The 18,233-nt window shown below is 41.7% G+C and overlaps 1 protein-coding gene and 1 pseudogene across 5 annotated transcripts in view; both read left to right on the top strand.

Annotated features, from left to right (window-relative positions):
- The window catches only part of OXSR1 (oxidative stress responsive kinase 1), a 99,585-nt gene extending 82,415 nt beyond the window's left edge, over positions 1-17,170 (top strand). For 4 of the 5 annotated variants that reach the window (XM_060162331.1, XM_060162330.1, XM_060162332.1 and 1 more), the window contains 7 exons: positions 2,775-2,810; positions 7,904-8,038; positions 9,346-9,410; positions 11,334-11,386; positions 13,052-13,120; positions 13,980-14,044; positions 14,458-17,170. In XM_060162331.1, the coding sequence (XP_060018314.1) occupies positions 2,775-2,810; positions 7,904-8,038; positions 9,346-9,410; positions 11,334-11,386; positions 13,052-13,120; positions 13,980-14,044; positions 14,458-14,532 (498 nt within the window). In that variant the 3' untranslated portion in view covers positions 14,533-17,170. Of the gene's footprint in view, positions 1-2,774; positions 2,811-7,903; positions 8,039-9,345; positions 9,411-11,333; positions 11,387-11,980; positions 12,152-13,051; positions 13,121-13,979; positions 14,049-14,457 lie in introns of those variants that run through there. The other variant, XR_009542880.1, reaches the window with a different exon arrangement.
- On the top strand, positions 6,714-7,457 carry LOC132528057 (protein phosphatase 1 regulatory subunit 14B-like; annotated as a pseudogene).
- Positions 17,171-18,233: the final 1,063 nt, after the last annotated feature.

Raw genomic sequence — 18,233 nt, 5'->3', positions numbered from 1 at the left:
GTTTTTGAGAGTTGAGTAAATAGAGGTAAGAGATCAAGGCAGATAAAATTTGATAAGGTAGAGTACCAAGGAGGAGAGAGCTACCCAGAGAAAGAAGCTTAGAGCTTCCCTTTTGAGTATTCAGCAGCATACTTATCAGTGACTATATGTGAGAAAACTACCCATGTGGAGAAAGTGCCCAGCACTCACACAGCCAGGAACAGCAGTTAGACCGGAGAAACTTATAATTCACAGGGCATTTGGTAGAGTGCTTAGTAATGGGGTGTAATATATTGCCCTAGACCGAACACTGCTCCAGACCCAACTAACAGCTCATCAAAGCAGGATCCAAAAGGATTAAACTATTTCCAAGTAACTTTACTGTATTCCAAAACAAAGCTCAAGAAGATTTATAGAAATTATCAGCATGCAACAAGGTAAAATTCACAGTTTCTGTCATCTAATCGAAGATTACAAGAGTAAACATACCTTATGCCCAGATCGTGGTTTCTAATGTCATTCCCTACTAAAGAACAAAGGCTCACTGGAGAAATGGCTGATTCCAGGGCTTACACAGGGAAAATGCAAGATAAATCTGGAATATCTTCTTTTGACAGAAAGAAAAGATCTTTTATTTTTAAAAAAGTCATAATAGGGCTTCCCTGGTGGTGCAGTGGTTGAGAGTCCGCCTGCTGATGCACGGGACACGGGTTCGTGCCCCGGTCTGGGAGGATCCCACATGCCGCGGAGCGGCTGGGCCTGTGAGCCATGGCCGCTGAGCCTGTGCGTCCGGAGCATGTGCTCAGCAGCAATGGGAGAGGCCGCAGCAGTGAGGGGCCCGCGTACCGCCAAAAAAAAAAAAGTCATAATAATATGAGCCAGGTTGAAGGAGCTCCCACTGGCCAAATTAGGGAGAATTTAACCATCAAAATCATTAAGTGTAGGAATAAATTATAAATCATTTAAAAAATAGGAATCTATAGGCCCATACTAATAATAAACAGATATATAAATACATGGGGGGGGATGGGTTTTCATTACAGTAACTGCCAGTGCTGACTGGTAAATGTAGGAGTGGATGGGGAAGTTCATCATTTTACAGCCATCATAAAACAATCGTAAATGTTAGATCAGACAAGGATCATCAATAGGTGCTAAACATATGGGAAAATTTTGATGAACAGGATATTTACATGGTCTTAAAGTTTCTCTCCATAGATGGCCTATTAGTTGCAAGAAAAAAATACTGCGTACCTGAGAAATTAGAAAATGCCTTGACTCAATGATTAAAATTAACATCACTAATGAGGGGTAGAGGAACATGTGATTCCCTAAGATATGACACTATAGGAAGGATACGTCACTCTGTAGAATTCATTTAAGTCTGAATCATGAGGAAACATCAGACAAACCACAAATTAGGAGCATTCTATTCAAATAGAGTGTGTAGTAGGCAGGGGGGAATGATTATGTGTAGGAGGTCATTGGAAAAGTTGGATTATAGAGAGTAAAGTATTATTTTTAAATTTACTTAAGTTGATTGCTTTAGTAGTGTGAAGTTATGTAAGAGAATATCCCTATTCTTAAGTACACAGTGGGGACTTTCCTGGTGGTCCAGTGGTTAAGACTCTGCCCTCCCAATGCAGGGGTCCCGGGTTCAATCCTGGTCAGGGAACTAGATCCCTCATGCCACAACTAAAGATCCCGCACACTGCAACAAAGATCCCGCACGCAGCAACGAAGATCCCGAGTGCCACAACTAAGACCCGGCACAGCCAAATAAATAAATATTTTTAAAAAAAAGAAGAAGAGGAAGAAATACACAGTGACTATTCAGTTGTAAAGAGCTATGATTATATGCAACTTATTCTCAAATGGTACAGGACTGATTAAATATATATATTTAAAAAGAGAAAGTGAACACTAAATAATAAAGCACATGAGGAAAAAGGTTAGTAATGGATGAATCTGGGTAAAGGGTATAGCAGTGTTCTTTGTATTATTCTTATTCTAACAACTTTCTGTAAGTTTGAAATTATTTCCAAACAAAGTTTTTTTTAAGGTTTTGTGTTGGCTGTATACTCGCTGTAACCCATTAGCTGTTGCCTGTACCTTGATTCTCCTTAATAAAATGGTAATGAAAATTTTAGAAACCTAAACTGACCTTATAAGAAGTCTAAATTCACACTTGGTAGAATTTACCATAAATTGACGTTTGTTTAGAGATATGTTGTTGTTTTATGTATTCTCCAGTGCCTGTATCCAGAATTACTACTAACTTATGATTTACTGAATCAATTTAGCTTTAGATTTTCATATGGCATATTGTAATTAGTATTTCAATTTTGGCTCAAGAGTTTTCTTCATTAAAGCCTATAATCAGAATTACTCTGCTTTAAGAATGTGTTGGGTAATTAGCTCGAATGTTTACATTTGGTTTGAGATATTATGCACATAATATGTTCATGATTAGTAGAAAGAATTGAACTTTGAAGAATGTGACCTCCCTACTAACTGATAGCTCAGTCCCATTATGTTTGCTTATAAACCTCAAGTTCTAGACTTAAAATACCGTAGGTATATTGATGCGTTACAGGCTACCTGGACAAAGAATACAGTAGTATCATGACAGTTTTCTTTTTCCAGAAAACTCTCACTAGAGTTACCGATGAGTTAATTATGGATCAGAGTGAAATGGAGTTGACTTGCATTTCAACATTCCGTGCAGTTTGGAACTGACTACAAGTAACCTGAGTTTTCAGTTAACAAGCCTCCTTTTTTTGTATTTCTTTTAGTCTCCCAGAGTGAAAGACTCATTAACAAATTCTGAGGTAAGTAGTTGTGATTATTGAATCATTAAAGTATATGTGCTTTTGTTTTGGTTTGGTTTTAATGTTAAGCACACTTTTTGGTATGTGCCTAAACGGGAATGGGAACTTATGCCAGTCGAATTTTATTAGAGCTATCGATTCTGAGTTTGAATGGATCTTTGCAGTAAATGGTGCCATTGCACTCATTTTAAAAGTGGGCCTAAGAACCCAGAATGTTCTTTTTTGCTTGCTTGACTTTATGAATGGCTATTTTTATCTTGGGCTGCTTAAAGTGGAAATTAGTCTTTTTGCATTAGCCTGTCCAGGAATCTGTCATATGCTGCCTTTGCTTTTTGGACTTTTTTCCTCAGCCTCTTGTCAAATAGATTCTGATGTCTATAGTTACTGCCTCAGTGTGATAGGGAATCCTACTAAACAGACGCCTGTTAGGCTGGCCTGCCTTATGCTCCTTACCTAAAGAAAATAATCATCTCGTGAGTATTCAATATTTGGTTTAATGGCACACATGTCTTGCTCTTAATCCAATTTGTTCTTGCCACATGCTTAAAAGTAACTATTTTTTCCACTTCATTTGTATATATAGTAATATAATTATGTACAGGATTATGTTTAAGACTGAAAATACTGTACCTCAGCTTATTACAGGCTAGCATCTGACAACTTGAATTAGAACTGCTATTCACTAAGATTTCTGGCTCTTCTTCTTGGTATGCTGTAGAATTGCATTTTTCTGCCCCTTGAAGTTACTCATGGCCGTGGCAGTTACTTTGGCCAATAAAATGTGAGCAGAAGGAAGAGCCACATTGTGATTCCCTGGGTTCCCTTGCCCCTGCCATCATGACCTGCATCCCTGCTGCAAATTTAGGTACCAAATTTAGCCTCTGCTGGCCACAGATGGACTTGAAGTGTGTGCAAGAAATAACTTTATCACCTCACACCAGTCAGAATGGCTATTATCAAAAAGACAACAAGTGTTGGTGAGGATATAGAGAAAAGAGAAGCCTCGTGCACTGTTGGTGGGAATGTAAATTGGTGCAGCCACTATGGAAAACAGTTTCTCAAAAAATTAAAAATACAATTATATATCCCACAAATCGACTTCTGGGTATTTTCCCAAAAACACTAATTCAGAAAGATATATGCATCCCGTATTCATTGCAGCATTATTTACAGTAGCTAAGATATGGAAGCAACCTAAGTATCCATCAATAGATGAATGGATAAAGAAGATATGATATATATGTATATATACACAATGAAATATTACTCAGTCAGGGACTTCCCTGATGGTCCAGTGGCCAGGTCTCTGCACTCCCAATGCAGGGGGCCCAGGTTCGATCCCTGGTCGGGGAACTAAGGTCCCACATACCGCAACCAAGAGTTCACATGCCACAACTAAGACCCAGGGCAGCCAAATAAATAAATAAATATTTTTTTAAAAAAAGAAAGAAATATTAGTCAAAGAAGGAATGAAATCTTGCCATTTGCAACAACATGGATGGACCTTGAGGGTATTATGCTAAGTGAAATAAGTCAGAGAAAGACAAATACCATATGATGTAACTTATATGTGGAATCTGAAAAACAACAAATGAACAAACAAAACAAATAGTCTCATAGATACAGAGAACAAACTGGTGGTTGCCAAAGGGGAGGGGCGTGAGGGGAATTGTGAAATATGTGGGGGAGATTAAGAAGTACAAACTTCCAGTTATAAAAAATAAGTCATGGGGATGTAATGTACCGCATAGGGAATACAGTCAATAATATTGTAATAACTTTGTAGGTGACAGATGGTAACTAGATTTATTGTAGTGATCATTTTTTAATATATAAAAATACCAATCGCTATGTTGTACACCTGAAGCTAATATACTATTGTAAGTCGATGAATTATACTTCAGTTTTTTAAAAAAGGAAAATAATTCTAAAACAAGCAAAATGTTTTCAAAAAAGTAATAACTTTTGTTCTTGTAATTTACTGAGAATTTAAGATTATTTGTTACGCTCTAACTTAACCTATCTTGACTGATTCCTAGTTTCTCAAAAATTGAATGGAAGGGTATTTTACATATTACCCAGACTTATTCTTTTTAGTCTCCTCCTTGTTCCTTTGCCTAAATAGCCTCTCCACGTGAACTTGTACATGCTCATAGTCATAGTCTCATGCTCATAACTTTGTTGTTGTTTTTTAAATTATGATAAAATACACATAACATAAAATTAACTATCTTAACCATTTTTAGTGTGCAGTTCACTGACATTAAGTACATTCACACTGTTGTGCAACCATCCCCACCATCCATCTCCAGAGTTCTTTTCATCTTGCAAAACCAGCTCTGTACCCATTAAACAATAACTCCCTATTCTCTCCTCCCCCCAGCTCCTAGCAACGTCCATTCTATTTTCTGTCTCTGAATTTGACTACTCTAGGTACCTCATAAAAGTGGAATCATACAATATTTGTCCTTTTCTGACTTGTGTATTTCACTTACATAATGCCCTCAAGGTTCATCTATGTAACATGTATCAGAATTTCCTCTTTCCTTCCCTTTTAAGGCTGAATAATATTCCATATTTGTGTGTGTGTGTGAACCGCATTTGTTTAACCATTTATCTGTCAATGGGCATTTGGGTTTCTTCTACTTTTTGGCTATTGTGACTCATGCTGCTATGAACATGGCCACACAAATATCTGTTTGAGTCCCTGCTTTCAATTCTTTTGGGTCTATACCCAGAAGGGAATTGTTGGATTATATAGTAATTCTATTTTTAATTTTTTGAGGAACTATCATACTGTTTTCCATAATGGCTGTACTATTTTACATTCCCACCTGCAATGCACAAGGTTCCAGTCTCTTCACATCCTCTCATTACTTTGTTTTGTATAACCTTTCTGTCTTGATTATAGGTATACATATATGTGCATGCAGTTTGGAAGCTGTCTTTTTGAAATAGTGCTAATAGTTTTAAGCATTTTCAAAACTAATCTTAAAGTTCTGTTTTTCTATCAAAAACTGGAACCAGTGACTAACTTTTGGTTTCCTTTATGTGAAGCTAAGTAAACACAAAATTTTACTTCCTTGTCTCCTTGTTTTGCTTATATGATAACAGCTATTAGACCTCTCATTGCCCTTCTAATTTTTTTCCTCTTTTAATTCTAAATTTTGGCCATTACATTGATATCATTTTCCCCATTACCTTATAATTTTAAGTATGTTTAACTTGAATTTGTACTCAACTTCGGTCTTTTTTCCCCATTACATAACTAAAATTTTCAAACACGCAAAATAATGTTTAATGTCTATGTTAGTTATAAAGCTTCACATCCATTTTGAAAAGCATTGCAGTTATGTTAAGGAACCATTGGTTGATTTTCTTTTTTTTAAGTAATGGAACGTCCCCAACATAGAAAAATGTCATTTCTATAATTTCATACTATATACTACATCTGTATTTTGTAGGTGCTATTTTGCTGGGCAAAGGGGATAGAATAGATGTATTTAAAAATAAACAGGACACAAAGAACTACTATTCTGAAGAAGGAAAAAAAAGTGGACTACTGATATTTGTTACAACATGACTGACTCAAAAACTAAGTTAAAGAAGCCAGACACAAAAAGAGTGCATATTGTAAAATTTGGTTTATATGAAATGTCCACAAAAGGCAAATTGATAGAGGCAGAAAGTAGATCAGTGGTTGCCTAGGGCTGGGTGGGGGAGCCAGAGTTAACTGTAAATGGGCACGGGAAGAGTTGATGGAAGTGTTCTAAAACCAGATTGTAGGGATGTTTACAGAAGTAGAAATTCTCTAAAAATCACCTGAGTTGTAGGCCGCCGCCGCCCTCGCAGCGGAGCCATGTGGAGACGAGCTCACGAGCTAACCTGAGCCAGCTGCCGAGCCAGCTGGCGGGCGTCCCAGAGGTGGCGGCGCAGGGAGGGGCCCGACGCACGCACTTGGCCCTGGCGGCCGCCATGGCGGACAGCGGCCCCACAGGGGGCGCGGTGTTGGCGGCTCCGGCCCCTGGACCGGGGAGTGGTGGCCCAGGGTCCCGCGTCTACTTTCAGAGCCCCCCTGGGGCTGCAGGCTAGGGCCTGGGCGGCGCGGACGACGAGGGCCCAGTGAGGCGCCGAGGGAAGGTCACGGTCGAGTAGCACCGTGAGGAGCTACGGAGGCGCCTCAACCTGGAGGAGTGGATGCTGGAGCAGCTCACTCACCTCTAGGACTGCCAGGAAGAAGAGATCCCAGAACTGGAGATTGACGTGGATGAACTTCTGGACATGGAGAGCGATGATACCCGAGCTACCACGGTCACGGAGCTGCTGGTTGATTGTTACAAACCCACCGAGGCCTTCGTCTCTGGCTTGCTGGACAAGATCCGAGGCACGCAGAAGCTGAGCACAGCCAGAAGAAGTAAGGGTCCTCGACCCAGGTGAACCGTGGTTCCCACAGAACAATCGCTGCCCCCCCGCAAGCTGGTAACAACAGCAATACCAGTGAATTTCATGGGACGTAAAGTATACCTCAAAAAGTTCTTAAAAACAAAAAAGTGGGACTTTCCTGGTGGTGCAGTGATTAAGAATCCACCTGCCAATGCAGGGGACACGGGTTCGATCCCTGGTCCGGGAAGATGCCACATGCCGTGGAGCAACTAATCCCGTGCACCACAACTACTGAGCCTGCGCTCTAGAGCTGGCGAGCCACAACTACTGAGCCCACATGCTGCAACTACTGAAGCCCCCATGCCTAAAGCCCTGTGCTCCACAACAAGAGAAGCCACCGCAATGAGAAGCCCGCGCACTGCAACGAAGAGTAGCCCCTGCTCACCGCAACCAGAGAAAGACCGCACACAGCAATGAAGACCCAACACAGCCAAAAATAAACAAATAGATTAATTAATTAATTAATTTAAAAAGCATAGAGATATTTGACTTCCATTTGAAATAGGTGTGTCTTGGGGATGTAGAGATGGGCTGGTTCACTACACAAGGACTACTTTAAAAAGTCTCTCTGCGGCAGTGCTTGCCTGTCAGCAGGCCCGCCTCCCTTTCCTCTCAGCTTAAGCAGCACTGTGTGTGTGTTTTTGTTACAGCTGTTTTCAACAACTGATCCTGTGGGTACTTTACTCCAAGTTCCAGAACAGATTTCTGCTCATCTACCTCAGCCAGCTGGGCAGATGACTGCACAGCCAACTCAAGTCTCCCTGCCGACCCCTGCGGAGCCTCAGGTACAGCAGGGATGTGCTTTCTTTTGTGGTCAGCCTTCCGGGTGGAGGAAGAGGGTGGAGGCTAACGTGGACCCCCGCCTGGTGCCATGAGGGTGATGTCCTGGTAGATTTTGAAACAAGTTAGAAATTTGTTTTCACGGTTTTAAATGTATGCAGATAAGAGTTTAACAAAGATCACACAGGTTTCATTTAGCAACAAAATAAGTTAATGATGGAAATATTTCAAACAGCACAAGTTGGGGGGGGCAGTAATTTCTTGTCAGCTTTTTTTTTCCTCACACGAAGGCGAGGGGTTTTGCCCACTGAGGCGGCTCAGTGCCCCGGTGGCTCCTGCACTCAGGAGGGACGGCGCTGGGGGGTCTGGCGCCCCACGGCTCCCGCTCCCTCTCCCTCGCCCTCTCGGATCGCTGGGGAAGGCTGTCTCACCCAGGGTGCGTCGTCCCCCACGCCCCGTCCCCGGAGCACTGTTTTCATCTGCATCCCAGTGGTGCTCTGCCTTCGGAGATCACTGCTCTGAGCTCTTCCAGTTAGTCACATTCTAACTTCATTTACCTTTTCTTTGCCCAAGTTTTCCATTTCTGCCCATCATATGGGAAAAGATACAGTTGTCTTATGAAAACTGATGGAAAGATTGGATTTGTTTTATAAACGGCTTAAATAGAATGTATATCCTCTGTAAGGCAAGGGACAGCTGTATGGTTTTCAGAGAGGATTAGTTTAGTCATTAGAAGATGTGGAGGGACTTCCCTGGTGGCACAGTGGTTAAGACTCCGTGCTCCCAATGCAGGGGGCCCAGGTTCAATCCCTGGTCAGGGAACTAGTCCCACATGCATGCCGCAGCTAAGGAGCCGGTGCAACCAAATAAATAAAATAAAATATTTTTTTAAATTAAAAAAAAAAAAGATCTGGAACCTCCAGCGTGGGTGGTTTTGTGAGGGGTAGCCAGTTTAGACCTTACTGGCAGATGTGTTGCCACTGGCAGATTTTTTAAAGGGAAAAACCCAGCTTCATGTTCTTCATGCTTATATAGAGGAAGAGAGGTCTGAAAAATACAAAATTAAATGTGGCTGTGTATGGAATTTCGTGTGGGTTTGAGAATTATCTTTCTCATTATGTTTGACATTGAGCTCTTGTTGCTGCCTTGTGGTACATGTCCTCCCGCAGCAGGGAGTGTCCTAGGGACTAGGATGGCCACACCTGGAGATGAAGAAAATTGATGCCAAGTGGACGATTCTGCAGATGAGCATTAGTCACCTCCATGCTTAATAGTCCAGGCAATGACTTTGTACCTTTCAATGCTTTTTTAGGCTCTGTCTTCAGGAGCAGGTTCACAAGAAACCAAGATCCCAATCAGTCTAGTACTAAGATTACGGTAAGTAGACATTCTGTTGTTGTTGTTTTCTGAATACTCTGAATATGCTGATTTCTATTTGAAAGTTACTCCCCCTTCTAGTAGTTCGTGCCTGAGAGTAACTGGATAGGATCGTGTGTGTTTGCTTGTAGGTGTATTATTTCCCTCAGAAATAATAGCAGTAGTGTGAGGACCTGAATTAGCATTGACTCATTCCTCCTTCCACTTGTGAATTCCTAGTCATCTTCTCAGTATGACCATAATTAGAGTAGAGGCAGCAAGAGTGTTTGGGGAATGTTTTGATTTTACCACTAACAGTAATGAAATTATGCCATAAATGTGAAGAAAGCAGATCTGGTTACCTTTTCTTTATAGAAGCCTACTCTGTATACCTGGACTCAAATAGTTCTGAATTAATACAGTGTCTTGGTAATCTCATCCTATTTTAACTGTACGCAAAGAATGTTATTTGTCTCTCTTCAAAATTTTGTTTTGAAAACTTACAGCAGTTAATAGAGAGTATAACAATTCTATTTGACATGTGCTTCAGGAGGGGAGAGGATACTTGTAAGTGATGTAGTTAGCTTTTTTTTTTTAACAACTTTATTGGAGTATAATTGCTTTACAATGGTGTGTTAGTTTCTGCTTTGTAGTTAGCTTCTTGAAGGGTGCTTTTTAGTGGACTGTGTTCCAGACTTGTTTATGGAAGAGGAGGCTAGATTCTTATTCTCACTTATGAAGACTTTGAAGTTAAATGACTAGGCAGTTCAGTTTAGCATATTGTTATCTTTGAAGGTGTTTGTGCTTGGCATGACAGTCACATCACTAAAGTGATAATGAACACTTGACTTTAATTTTATTCAGCTTTCAGACTAAGTACAGCACTATTAGCTATTGTGTTAAGATACTGAGAAAAAGAGAAAATGAAATGCAATAATCAAGTCTGTGTTGGAAGTTGATTTGTATTGTGTACTTAGCATAGCTAAAAACAAGTTTCAGTAGTAGACATGCAGAAGTCTGTGTAGACAAGTGCAAAGAGACAACATGAGGGAGAAAATCACTGTGGGGCAGGATGTGTTGGATTTGGATAACTATATTTTAAGCACAATTTCAGTAACATCAAGTATGTGTCAGATAGACCTAAGCTCCCTGAACTGTTTAGATAAAATGGATTTGGGTCCTAAGTAATCACTCATGTCTGCCTTTAGACATAATATTCTAATTTCTCCATCTTTAACCAGAACCTCCAGGGAGCTTAGTTAATCTCAGTACTTGGTGTGGTGCACAATCTATGTAACTATCTTTCACCAGTCACCTTTTAATCTCTGGATCCTTATATTAACTCTGCTGCCAGTATGGGCCCCATTTCTTTCCCCATCTTCTCTGCCCACCCAAATCCTTCCTAGCCATTAAGTCCTATCTAAAAATACTACTTCTAAAGTTTTTCCTCATTATCCCAATCTGTATATTCTTTATCCTTCTCCTCTGAACCCCTGTGGAATTTGGGGAAGCGTCATGTGTTTCATTCTATGAGTCTAGTCAGACTGATCACCAGTGGTGAGCAAGGTACTCTCCTAGGCATAGGGGTGTGGGGGGTAGGAGTGGGGATAAGGAAGAAAAGGGCATCCTGTATCATGTTAATCAGACCTCCCTGTGCTCATACAGATATTCCTCTTAGTCTAATATGATCATCTTAGTGGGAATAAGGATGGGCATTGGCATATATTGACCAGTGAAGGACATAAATTAAAAGGGTTGTAGAACAATTAGATGATCACTCTGAGTTGTTTGCTCTGAGCCCTCAGTGTGAGCTCATTAGGACAAATCATACAGTCTATGGGACAGAAAGATCTTTCTCTTGGCATAGCTTTCCTGATATATGTAGGCGGACCCTGAATGCATAAATTAAGACATTTATTTTATACATTTTGTTTTCTTTCATAGGAATTCAAAAAAAGAACTAAATGATATTCGATTCGAATTTACTCCTGGGAGAGGTGAGGCATCAAAACATTGAAAACAAAATAACTGCTCATTTGTCATTTTAAGGAAATGTGTGAGAAGTTTCTGTCCTCTAGATATATTTTCCTCTTAAAGGGTGATAAAAATGTTCCTGGCCTAGAGGTTTTGGGGGGCATATGAATAAAATTAAAATGCAGTTTATTTACTACTACCTCATTTAGAAAACCTAGTATAATACAAAGAGTACTGAATATAACTCTAATTTACTGCTTACTGTATGGCAGACATTGTGCTAATCAGTATCTCATTAAATTCTCAAAACTGCCCCCTAAGGAAAGATTATTGTCCCCACTGCATAGATGATGAAATCAAGGCTTAGAGAGAGTGAAGTAACTGGTTGCAGTTCCCACAGCTGAGAAGAGGTGTAGCTGGAATTCAAACCCAGATCTTTCGGAGCGCAGAGTTCCTGCTCTTATCACTGAACGTGGTTGTCCTCCATGACAATAAAGAAGCAGTAAGGCTTCCAGTCCCCTCCCTCCCAGCTAAAGCTGAGCCCTGTCATTGCAGTTTCTGGCCGTGAACTTCTCCCAGGGACAAGGCTTATTTTCTTTCTTGCCTTTGTTACTCAGGATTCGTATTTGGGAAGTGGCCCGCAGCCAGCTGGTATCCGTCCTGTGTGCCACGCTTAGTCTTCCTGCTGTCTCAGTATCATGAGCAGTTCACTCAAATGCAGAGAACAAATGCACATGTACAGAGATGTATCTTTTCCTTTTTAAAGCCAGGCAGAGTCACATTTTAAGGTACTCATTCAAATCGCTGGTCTTTGGCAAATGTATGTGCACAGCCCCTCCCCAGAGGTCCTCCCGTTCCCTCTGAGGGGATCGGTGTTCAGGCCTCGGGAAGGAGTCAATTGGAGATGAGGTTAATTGATGGTACTCTGTCCTCATCTTTTTAGTTTCTAGTTATATACCCATTGCTCAGACAGTACAACCTATTAATAATTAGATATGAAGGAAGACCCACCAGAATAAAAAAGAAATTTATTTTAGCAAAAAAAACAAAACCAAATAAAAAACTGGGAGTATGACCCACAAAGAGAAGAGATTACAGTTTGTTTTCTTAAGATTTATGGGGGCAATTCCCTAGCGATCCAGTGGTTAGGACTCCGCGCTTTCACTGCCGGGGGCACACGTTCAATCCCCAGCCGGGAAACTAAGATCCCACAATCCGCACGGTGTAGCCAAAAAAAAAAAAAGAGATTTAATTGGGACTAAATTATTCTGCTTTATTAGCCCTGGAGGTGTTATACACTCACCATCACGTCTCAGAGCTCATAGGGCTGGCGTCCAGGGTTGTCCTCAGACTAGTAGTTTCTTCTGCAGCATCACTATCAGGTGCTCTTCCGACAAAGGCAAGAACCCATCTAAAGTACACCATCATTTAGAACGTTATCTTTACGTTGAGCTGATATTTGCCGTCTGGGTGATACAGGTTCCGCCCTCTACCTAGACCTGTGATAGTCCCTCACTTGAGATAATCCTGGGGGGAGGAGAAACCTTTATGTGGAGGAAGTCCCCCCGCCATCTTGGTTCTGTGGATTTAACAGCTAGCTTTGGTCTGGCTGTGCCAGTGCCCACTCTGAATGTTAGCAGGGACATGCGTGCACAAGAAATGGAGCACCTTCTTCTTTGTCCTTGCAGATACAGCAGAGGGTGTCTCTCAGGAACTCATTTCTGCTGGCCTCGTCGATGGAAGGGATTTAGTAATAGGTAACTACTTTGTGCTCTGCCTTTGTGTCACCGTCTCTCTGCTTGTATACTTAGGATCTAGAAAATCAGGCTTCGATTCCACTGAGTAGGTCTAATGGTTCTTGGAATGGTTCTTGGCTTTGCTGAAATAACAGGTATTGGGGACAGTTCCTTCCTTACAAAAAAGAAAATCTCACTTCTGAGTTTGCTTTGTGACCCCCAGTGATAGTGAGTGAAAACTTACCCAGGTCTCTGGGAGATCGTAGAAATGATGACAGAAGTTACAGGTTAGAGTAAGCTTGGCCATATCTAATCCGTTTTGGAGAATGAACGCTATCCTTTTGGAGCTAAAGGTTAAGCAAAAATCATTACAGATTTAGTCCTAAAAAAAGCAGGAAGTAAGAAAAGGCACAGTCGGGCCACAGGTGCATTTTACTGAAGGAAAAGACCATTGCCTAGGACAAGTCAGCAGAGTTTTAAAGGGCCAGATAGTAAAGTAAATAGTTTAGGCTTTGTGGACCATGTAACAGTCTCTGTTTTTACACTCCTCTTGGCTCACAGGCAGAACAGAAACAGGCTGAAGGCCATAGTTGGCTGATTCCCAGTCTAGGGCTTTCTGGCCCATGAATAGGCAAATCATACCTCTTTCACCCCAGTGTCTTTCCTAAGTTAAAAGAAAGTTAATTTGACAATGATAAGATTTATTTGTGCTGCTTGGAGTTGCTTTTAAAAACACCTTGTGTTTAGGGAGCGATTTATCTTTCTGCTTCCATTTTGATTGTACATAGACGATTGTGAACTACCATTTAAGTTGTTAAAATGTGGTTGAAATGTGGATTTACTTAGCTTCTCATTACTTTCTCTGTTTGTATGATTACAGTGGCAGCTAATTTGCAGAAAATTGTGGAAGAACCCCAGTCAAATCGATCTGTCACTTTCAAACTGGTATTCATCCCTTCCTCTGTGTTAAACCATCTCACGTTTTACACACCAGCAGCCTCTGCAGACCAGCTTCCATATTCCCTGAGTGATGAGAATATTTAAGTCTGGTGGATTGTATTTGTTTAACCTCCCCATGCCCTGGGCTGATACCGCCCTTCATTGGCTTCCCTTCCCCTCTCCCTCTCAGGAAGCCTCCTACCCGAGGCCCTTGACTATTTATCCTCAAGAGAGATTGCTGGTCAATCTGACTCCACCTTTGTACCCAGACTCCACCTACACCTTTATCTGCCTCCTGTTTGTATCCCAGGGACCTGTCCCCCACTGCCCTCTTTCCCACAGTCCCCATGTCAGTTTTAATTGCTGCCTGCAATTTTGTTTATAAATAGCCACAGCTTCTCATTTTGTTTGGTTCTTAGGCATCTGGTGTCGAAGGCTCGGATATTCCTGATGATGGTAAACTAATAGGATTTGCCCAGCTCAGCATCAGCTAAAACACAGCCCTGGAAGAGGTGGCCTAAGGAGATTCCACACATGCGTATCTCTGTTGCTTCTGTTGGCCTAAACTCACTACTGCCAAAGAACCCAGCAACAAACCTCCCAGCTAAGAGCTTTAGAGGTCTTTCTTTATGTTTTTCCTGCCATCATTCCCCCTTTTCCCCACAGGGAAAGAAAAGTTGGATCACCAGTGGCCAGCATCCCTTTAAAGAGTTCCGTTAGTAAACTTACTGCACGTGTCCCCTGTCTTCCTCCATCTGAGAAGTGGCCCGGGTGCCTCAAGGCCCAGGAGGGAGGTGTATCAGCTCATCTTGCCTTACTCCAGTGATGGCGCTGGGTGGAAAGTAGCAGCTATCTTGGGCTTCCTCATCCTGCTTGTTCTCCCACACCTGAGAGGATTTGGGCATCTTGGGATATCCCTTTACCACTGAAGTAGCAATTAAAAGTTGGTTGTTTAGCTGAAGCCCAGAGAATTTAATTTAGTGGGGTTTTGTTTTTGTTTTTGTTTTTTGGTATCCGATATGAATTCCAACAACCTTTGTTAGGATGAAGCACAGCCTCAGATGGAGGCAACCTAAACCGTGTTCTTATTTTGTTCATGATGTTTCTAAGCGTTTTGCTGAAGCTGCTCTCAGGCACCCCTCTTCATTACTCCCTCCAGAAAGGGTTGCTAGCCTTAACTTCAGCTGGTGCAAAACATCTGACTGTAATTGAACTTCAGCCATCGGATCCTTCAAAGTGGAACTTTGGACTGTTTTTAGAGAAAAGATCAAGTAATGGCTTGTAAAAGAGAATTTCCCCAGCAGTGGTTTTTGAACAGGAAAAATCATAACTCATATCATTGCAGAAGTATTTATTTTCAAATCTTAAAACAATTGAAGAAAAACTGCTCCTTGATCCTCCCATGAAAATCAATTTGCCTGGCCTCCAAATCATGAGGAAATGCAAGGCTGAGATTTCTACAGCAATAAAGGAGACTCGCACTGGGCCAGAGAGGCGTGCCTTCTGCCCCCTCTCCTGCACTGACCCTTTGGAGGGGGTCCCTGTGTGCTGAACCTGACCCAAGATGGAAAGTGAAACCACATGTGCCGTGACTTTTAGGATTTTTGAGTAGACAGTGTTCATTTGATTTTCTACAGAAATAATATAAATTATTCTTTAGGTTTAAAAAAGAGCACCATAATGCAATATGTGAATCATCAGTGGCGTTGATTTTTTCTTTTTTTTCCTACTGTTTCACAGTCAGCCTTTGTCTAACTGCAGATAGCCCTAACAAGTTTTGTAAATGAAAGGGATCCTCAATCTGGCCTTAAAATGACACACAAAGATGGGCTTTGGCCCATCTTTATAGAATCACTCGAGCCCTTTCCAGCATTGTTGGTCTGTGAATAAAAGGATTGCTTTACCTAGTTTTCTCTTAGAGCACTTCTGAAAGCTTTCTCCACAACTAACTTATTATAGTTTTTGTTTCATTCTGAGCTTGTAGTTTTAGTCATGGGCTTTCTTCACCTGCCCTGGATACAAAGGCATGTTGGGAAAGGGATGGGTGTTGTAGAGGAAGGGAGGGGATGCTTTGGGATGGGGGTTGGGAGGAAAGTAGATCAGAGGATCGGACACCAAAGCCCAAGGTCCCAGCAGGATTGGTAAAAGGAGGGAGCCTGCTGAGCCTGGAGACAGAGTAGATTGATCAGCTTACTGGACAAATATTTAGCTTTTCTTTTTCCTTTTTATTTTCTTTCTTTTTTTAGAAGAGGGTTGGGGGAACAAGGACAGGAAGGTAGGAATAAGTTATGAAAAAATGTAATGTCCCTTTTGGCACAAGACTAGTGGCTTACCTTAGAGTCTGTGTTTTGGTTTCAGATAAGCCCATCATAGTCTACTTATTTCTGAATCCAAAGGGTGGTGGCATCACTCTATTCTAGCTTTTATTTGGAGGTGGTCGAGAGCCCAAGCTGGAAGTAAGCAGCAGCCCATCTCCCTGTTCAATTTCTCCAGCCGGCCATTACCTTTGAACTGCAGTGGGACAGGCATGACAGTAGAAGTGGGCTGGGGCTTCCTCTTTCTTTTCCATTCATCTTTTGCCCTGCTGGGAATTAGGAGTCAGATACCAAGCCCCAGGACAGTGTTATTTCTTCTTCTGCTTGATGTATGGTGGACTCGCTTTGCTGGCTTGTGCAGTGATGCTGAAAAAAAATGAGTGAACAGAAACGTTGCAGGTGAGACAGCACGTGACCTAGTGAGCAGTTTTGCTCCTTCCCAGGAGGGGTGATTCAGGATACACCTCTCTCCCTGGATCCCCAGGATTCCCTGGTCCCTGGGGGAGGGACTAACTTAGCACAAGGTAACATGTGCCAATGCTATTTGTGAAATGTATGGTCTTTCTAAATGACTAATGGATTTGTTTGGGTTTTTTGCTTAAGTTGTGAACCAAATCCTAGAGCCAGCTGATACTCTAATAATCTGGAGGACAGAATAATGGTGTATCAATAAATGGAGGTTCCTCCTTATGATGTATGCTAGATTACGGAAGATGTAAAATATTTGACTTCCCCCTCCCTTTTATTTTTATTTTTTTGACTTTGTACTTTGCTGCATGTTTCATTCATTTTTAATCAATAAAGAATAAATTGTCTGTGGTGGTGTAAGGATGCTTCACTTTGGTGACTGTTGGTGGGGGCAGTGGGAAGTGGGTCAGGAGGTCACTACTAACTTTAATTTTTCATGCGAATAGAGAAAAGCCAAGGTGCACTTTTCCCTAAAAAGTGTATTAGTCTACAAATTAGAACAGCTTAAAACCAAGTGGGGAAACTGAAATCCCAAAAGAGAGAGAGATCTGCCCAAGGAAGTTTGATAGAGTGGGATGAGGAACTCTTTGCATTGATCTTCTCTGTTTAATTCTGCTCATGCTATTGGGGGCGGGGGGGAAGATGCCAGATTCAAGCCCTTGGGAATCTGTTGTGGAAAGTTTAGAGCAGGGCTGAACTTGTTCCCATTTGGCTTTGATATTGAAATGGTGAGGTTTCGTGTAAGATTCTAGGCCCCTCTGTATTCCTCCACCCCCTGGATAAGTAACCTCCCTGATCATAACTCCTTCCCAACAGAAGGTGGTCTTTGAGCCATGACAGGACTGCTTTTGTGTGGGTCCTGGTAATTCAGGCCTCAGGTCCTGGGACCTTGGAATTAATGGTATCATAGCTGATTGAATTTGCTTTCAAGATGAGCAGGTTGTAAGAGCGGACTCTCACTATTGTGGGGATGGAGAGGAGTTGCTGGCTACTCAAAAGTGACCATGATGTATGTGGGGATAAGAGCAGGGGCAAGAGTAAACAGAGCCTCTCCACTTGCCCATAATCTCTAGCAAGATCCAGTCTTGTCCAGAAGCCAGTTTCCTCACCTCTGCCTATTCATAGTAGCAATGCTCAGTGCAACAGTTCGTGGATTCCTCCTGTGGGTCAGGTCATCTACCCCACGTGTTTTGTTTTTCTCTTTTTTAAAGTAGACTTTATTTTTTTTAGCGCAGTTTTAGTTTCATAGCAAAATTGAACAGAAAGTACACAGAGTTGCCATATACCCCCAGACCGCACACGCACGCACAGCCGCTCCCACTGTCAGCATCCTGCGCTGCAGTGGTACATGCGTTACAATCAATAAACCTACACTGGCACTTCGTTGTCACCCGAAGCCCATAGTATACATT

The sequence above is a fragment of the Lagenorhynchus albirostris genome, chromosome 10 (assembly GCF_949774975.1).
Source record: "Lagenorhynchus albirostris chromosome 10, mLagAlb1.1, whole genome shotgun sequence".
Lineage (NCBI taxonomy): Eukaryota > Metazoa > Chordata > Mammalia > Artiodactyla > Delphinidae > Lagenorhynchus > Lagenorhynchus albirostris.
This window is presented reverse-complemented; position numbering and strand designations above follow the sequence as displayed.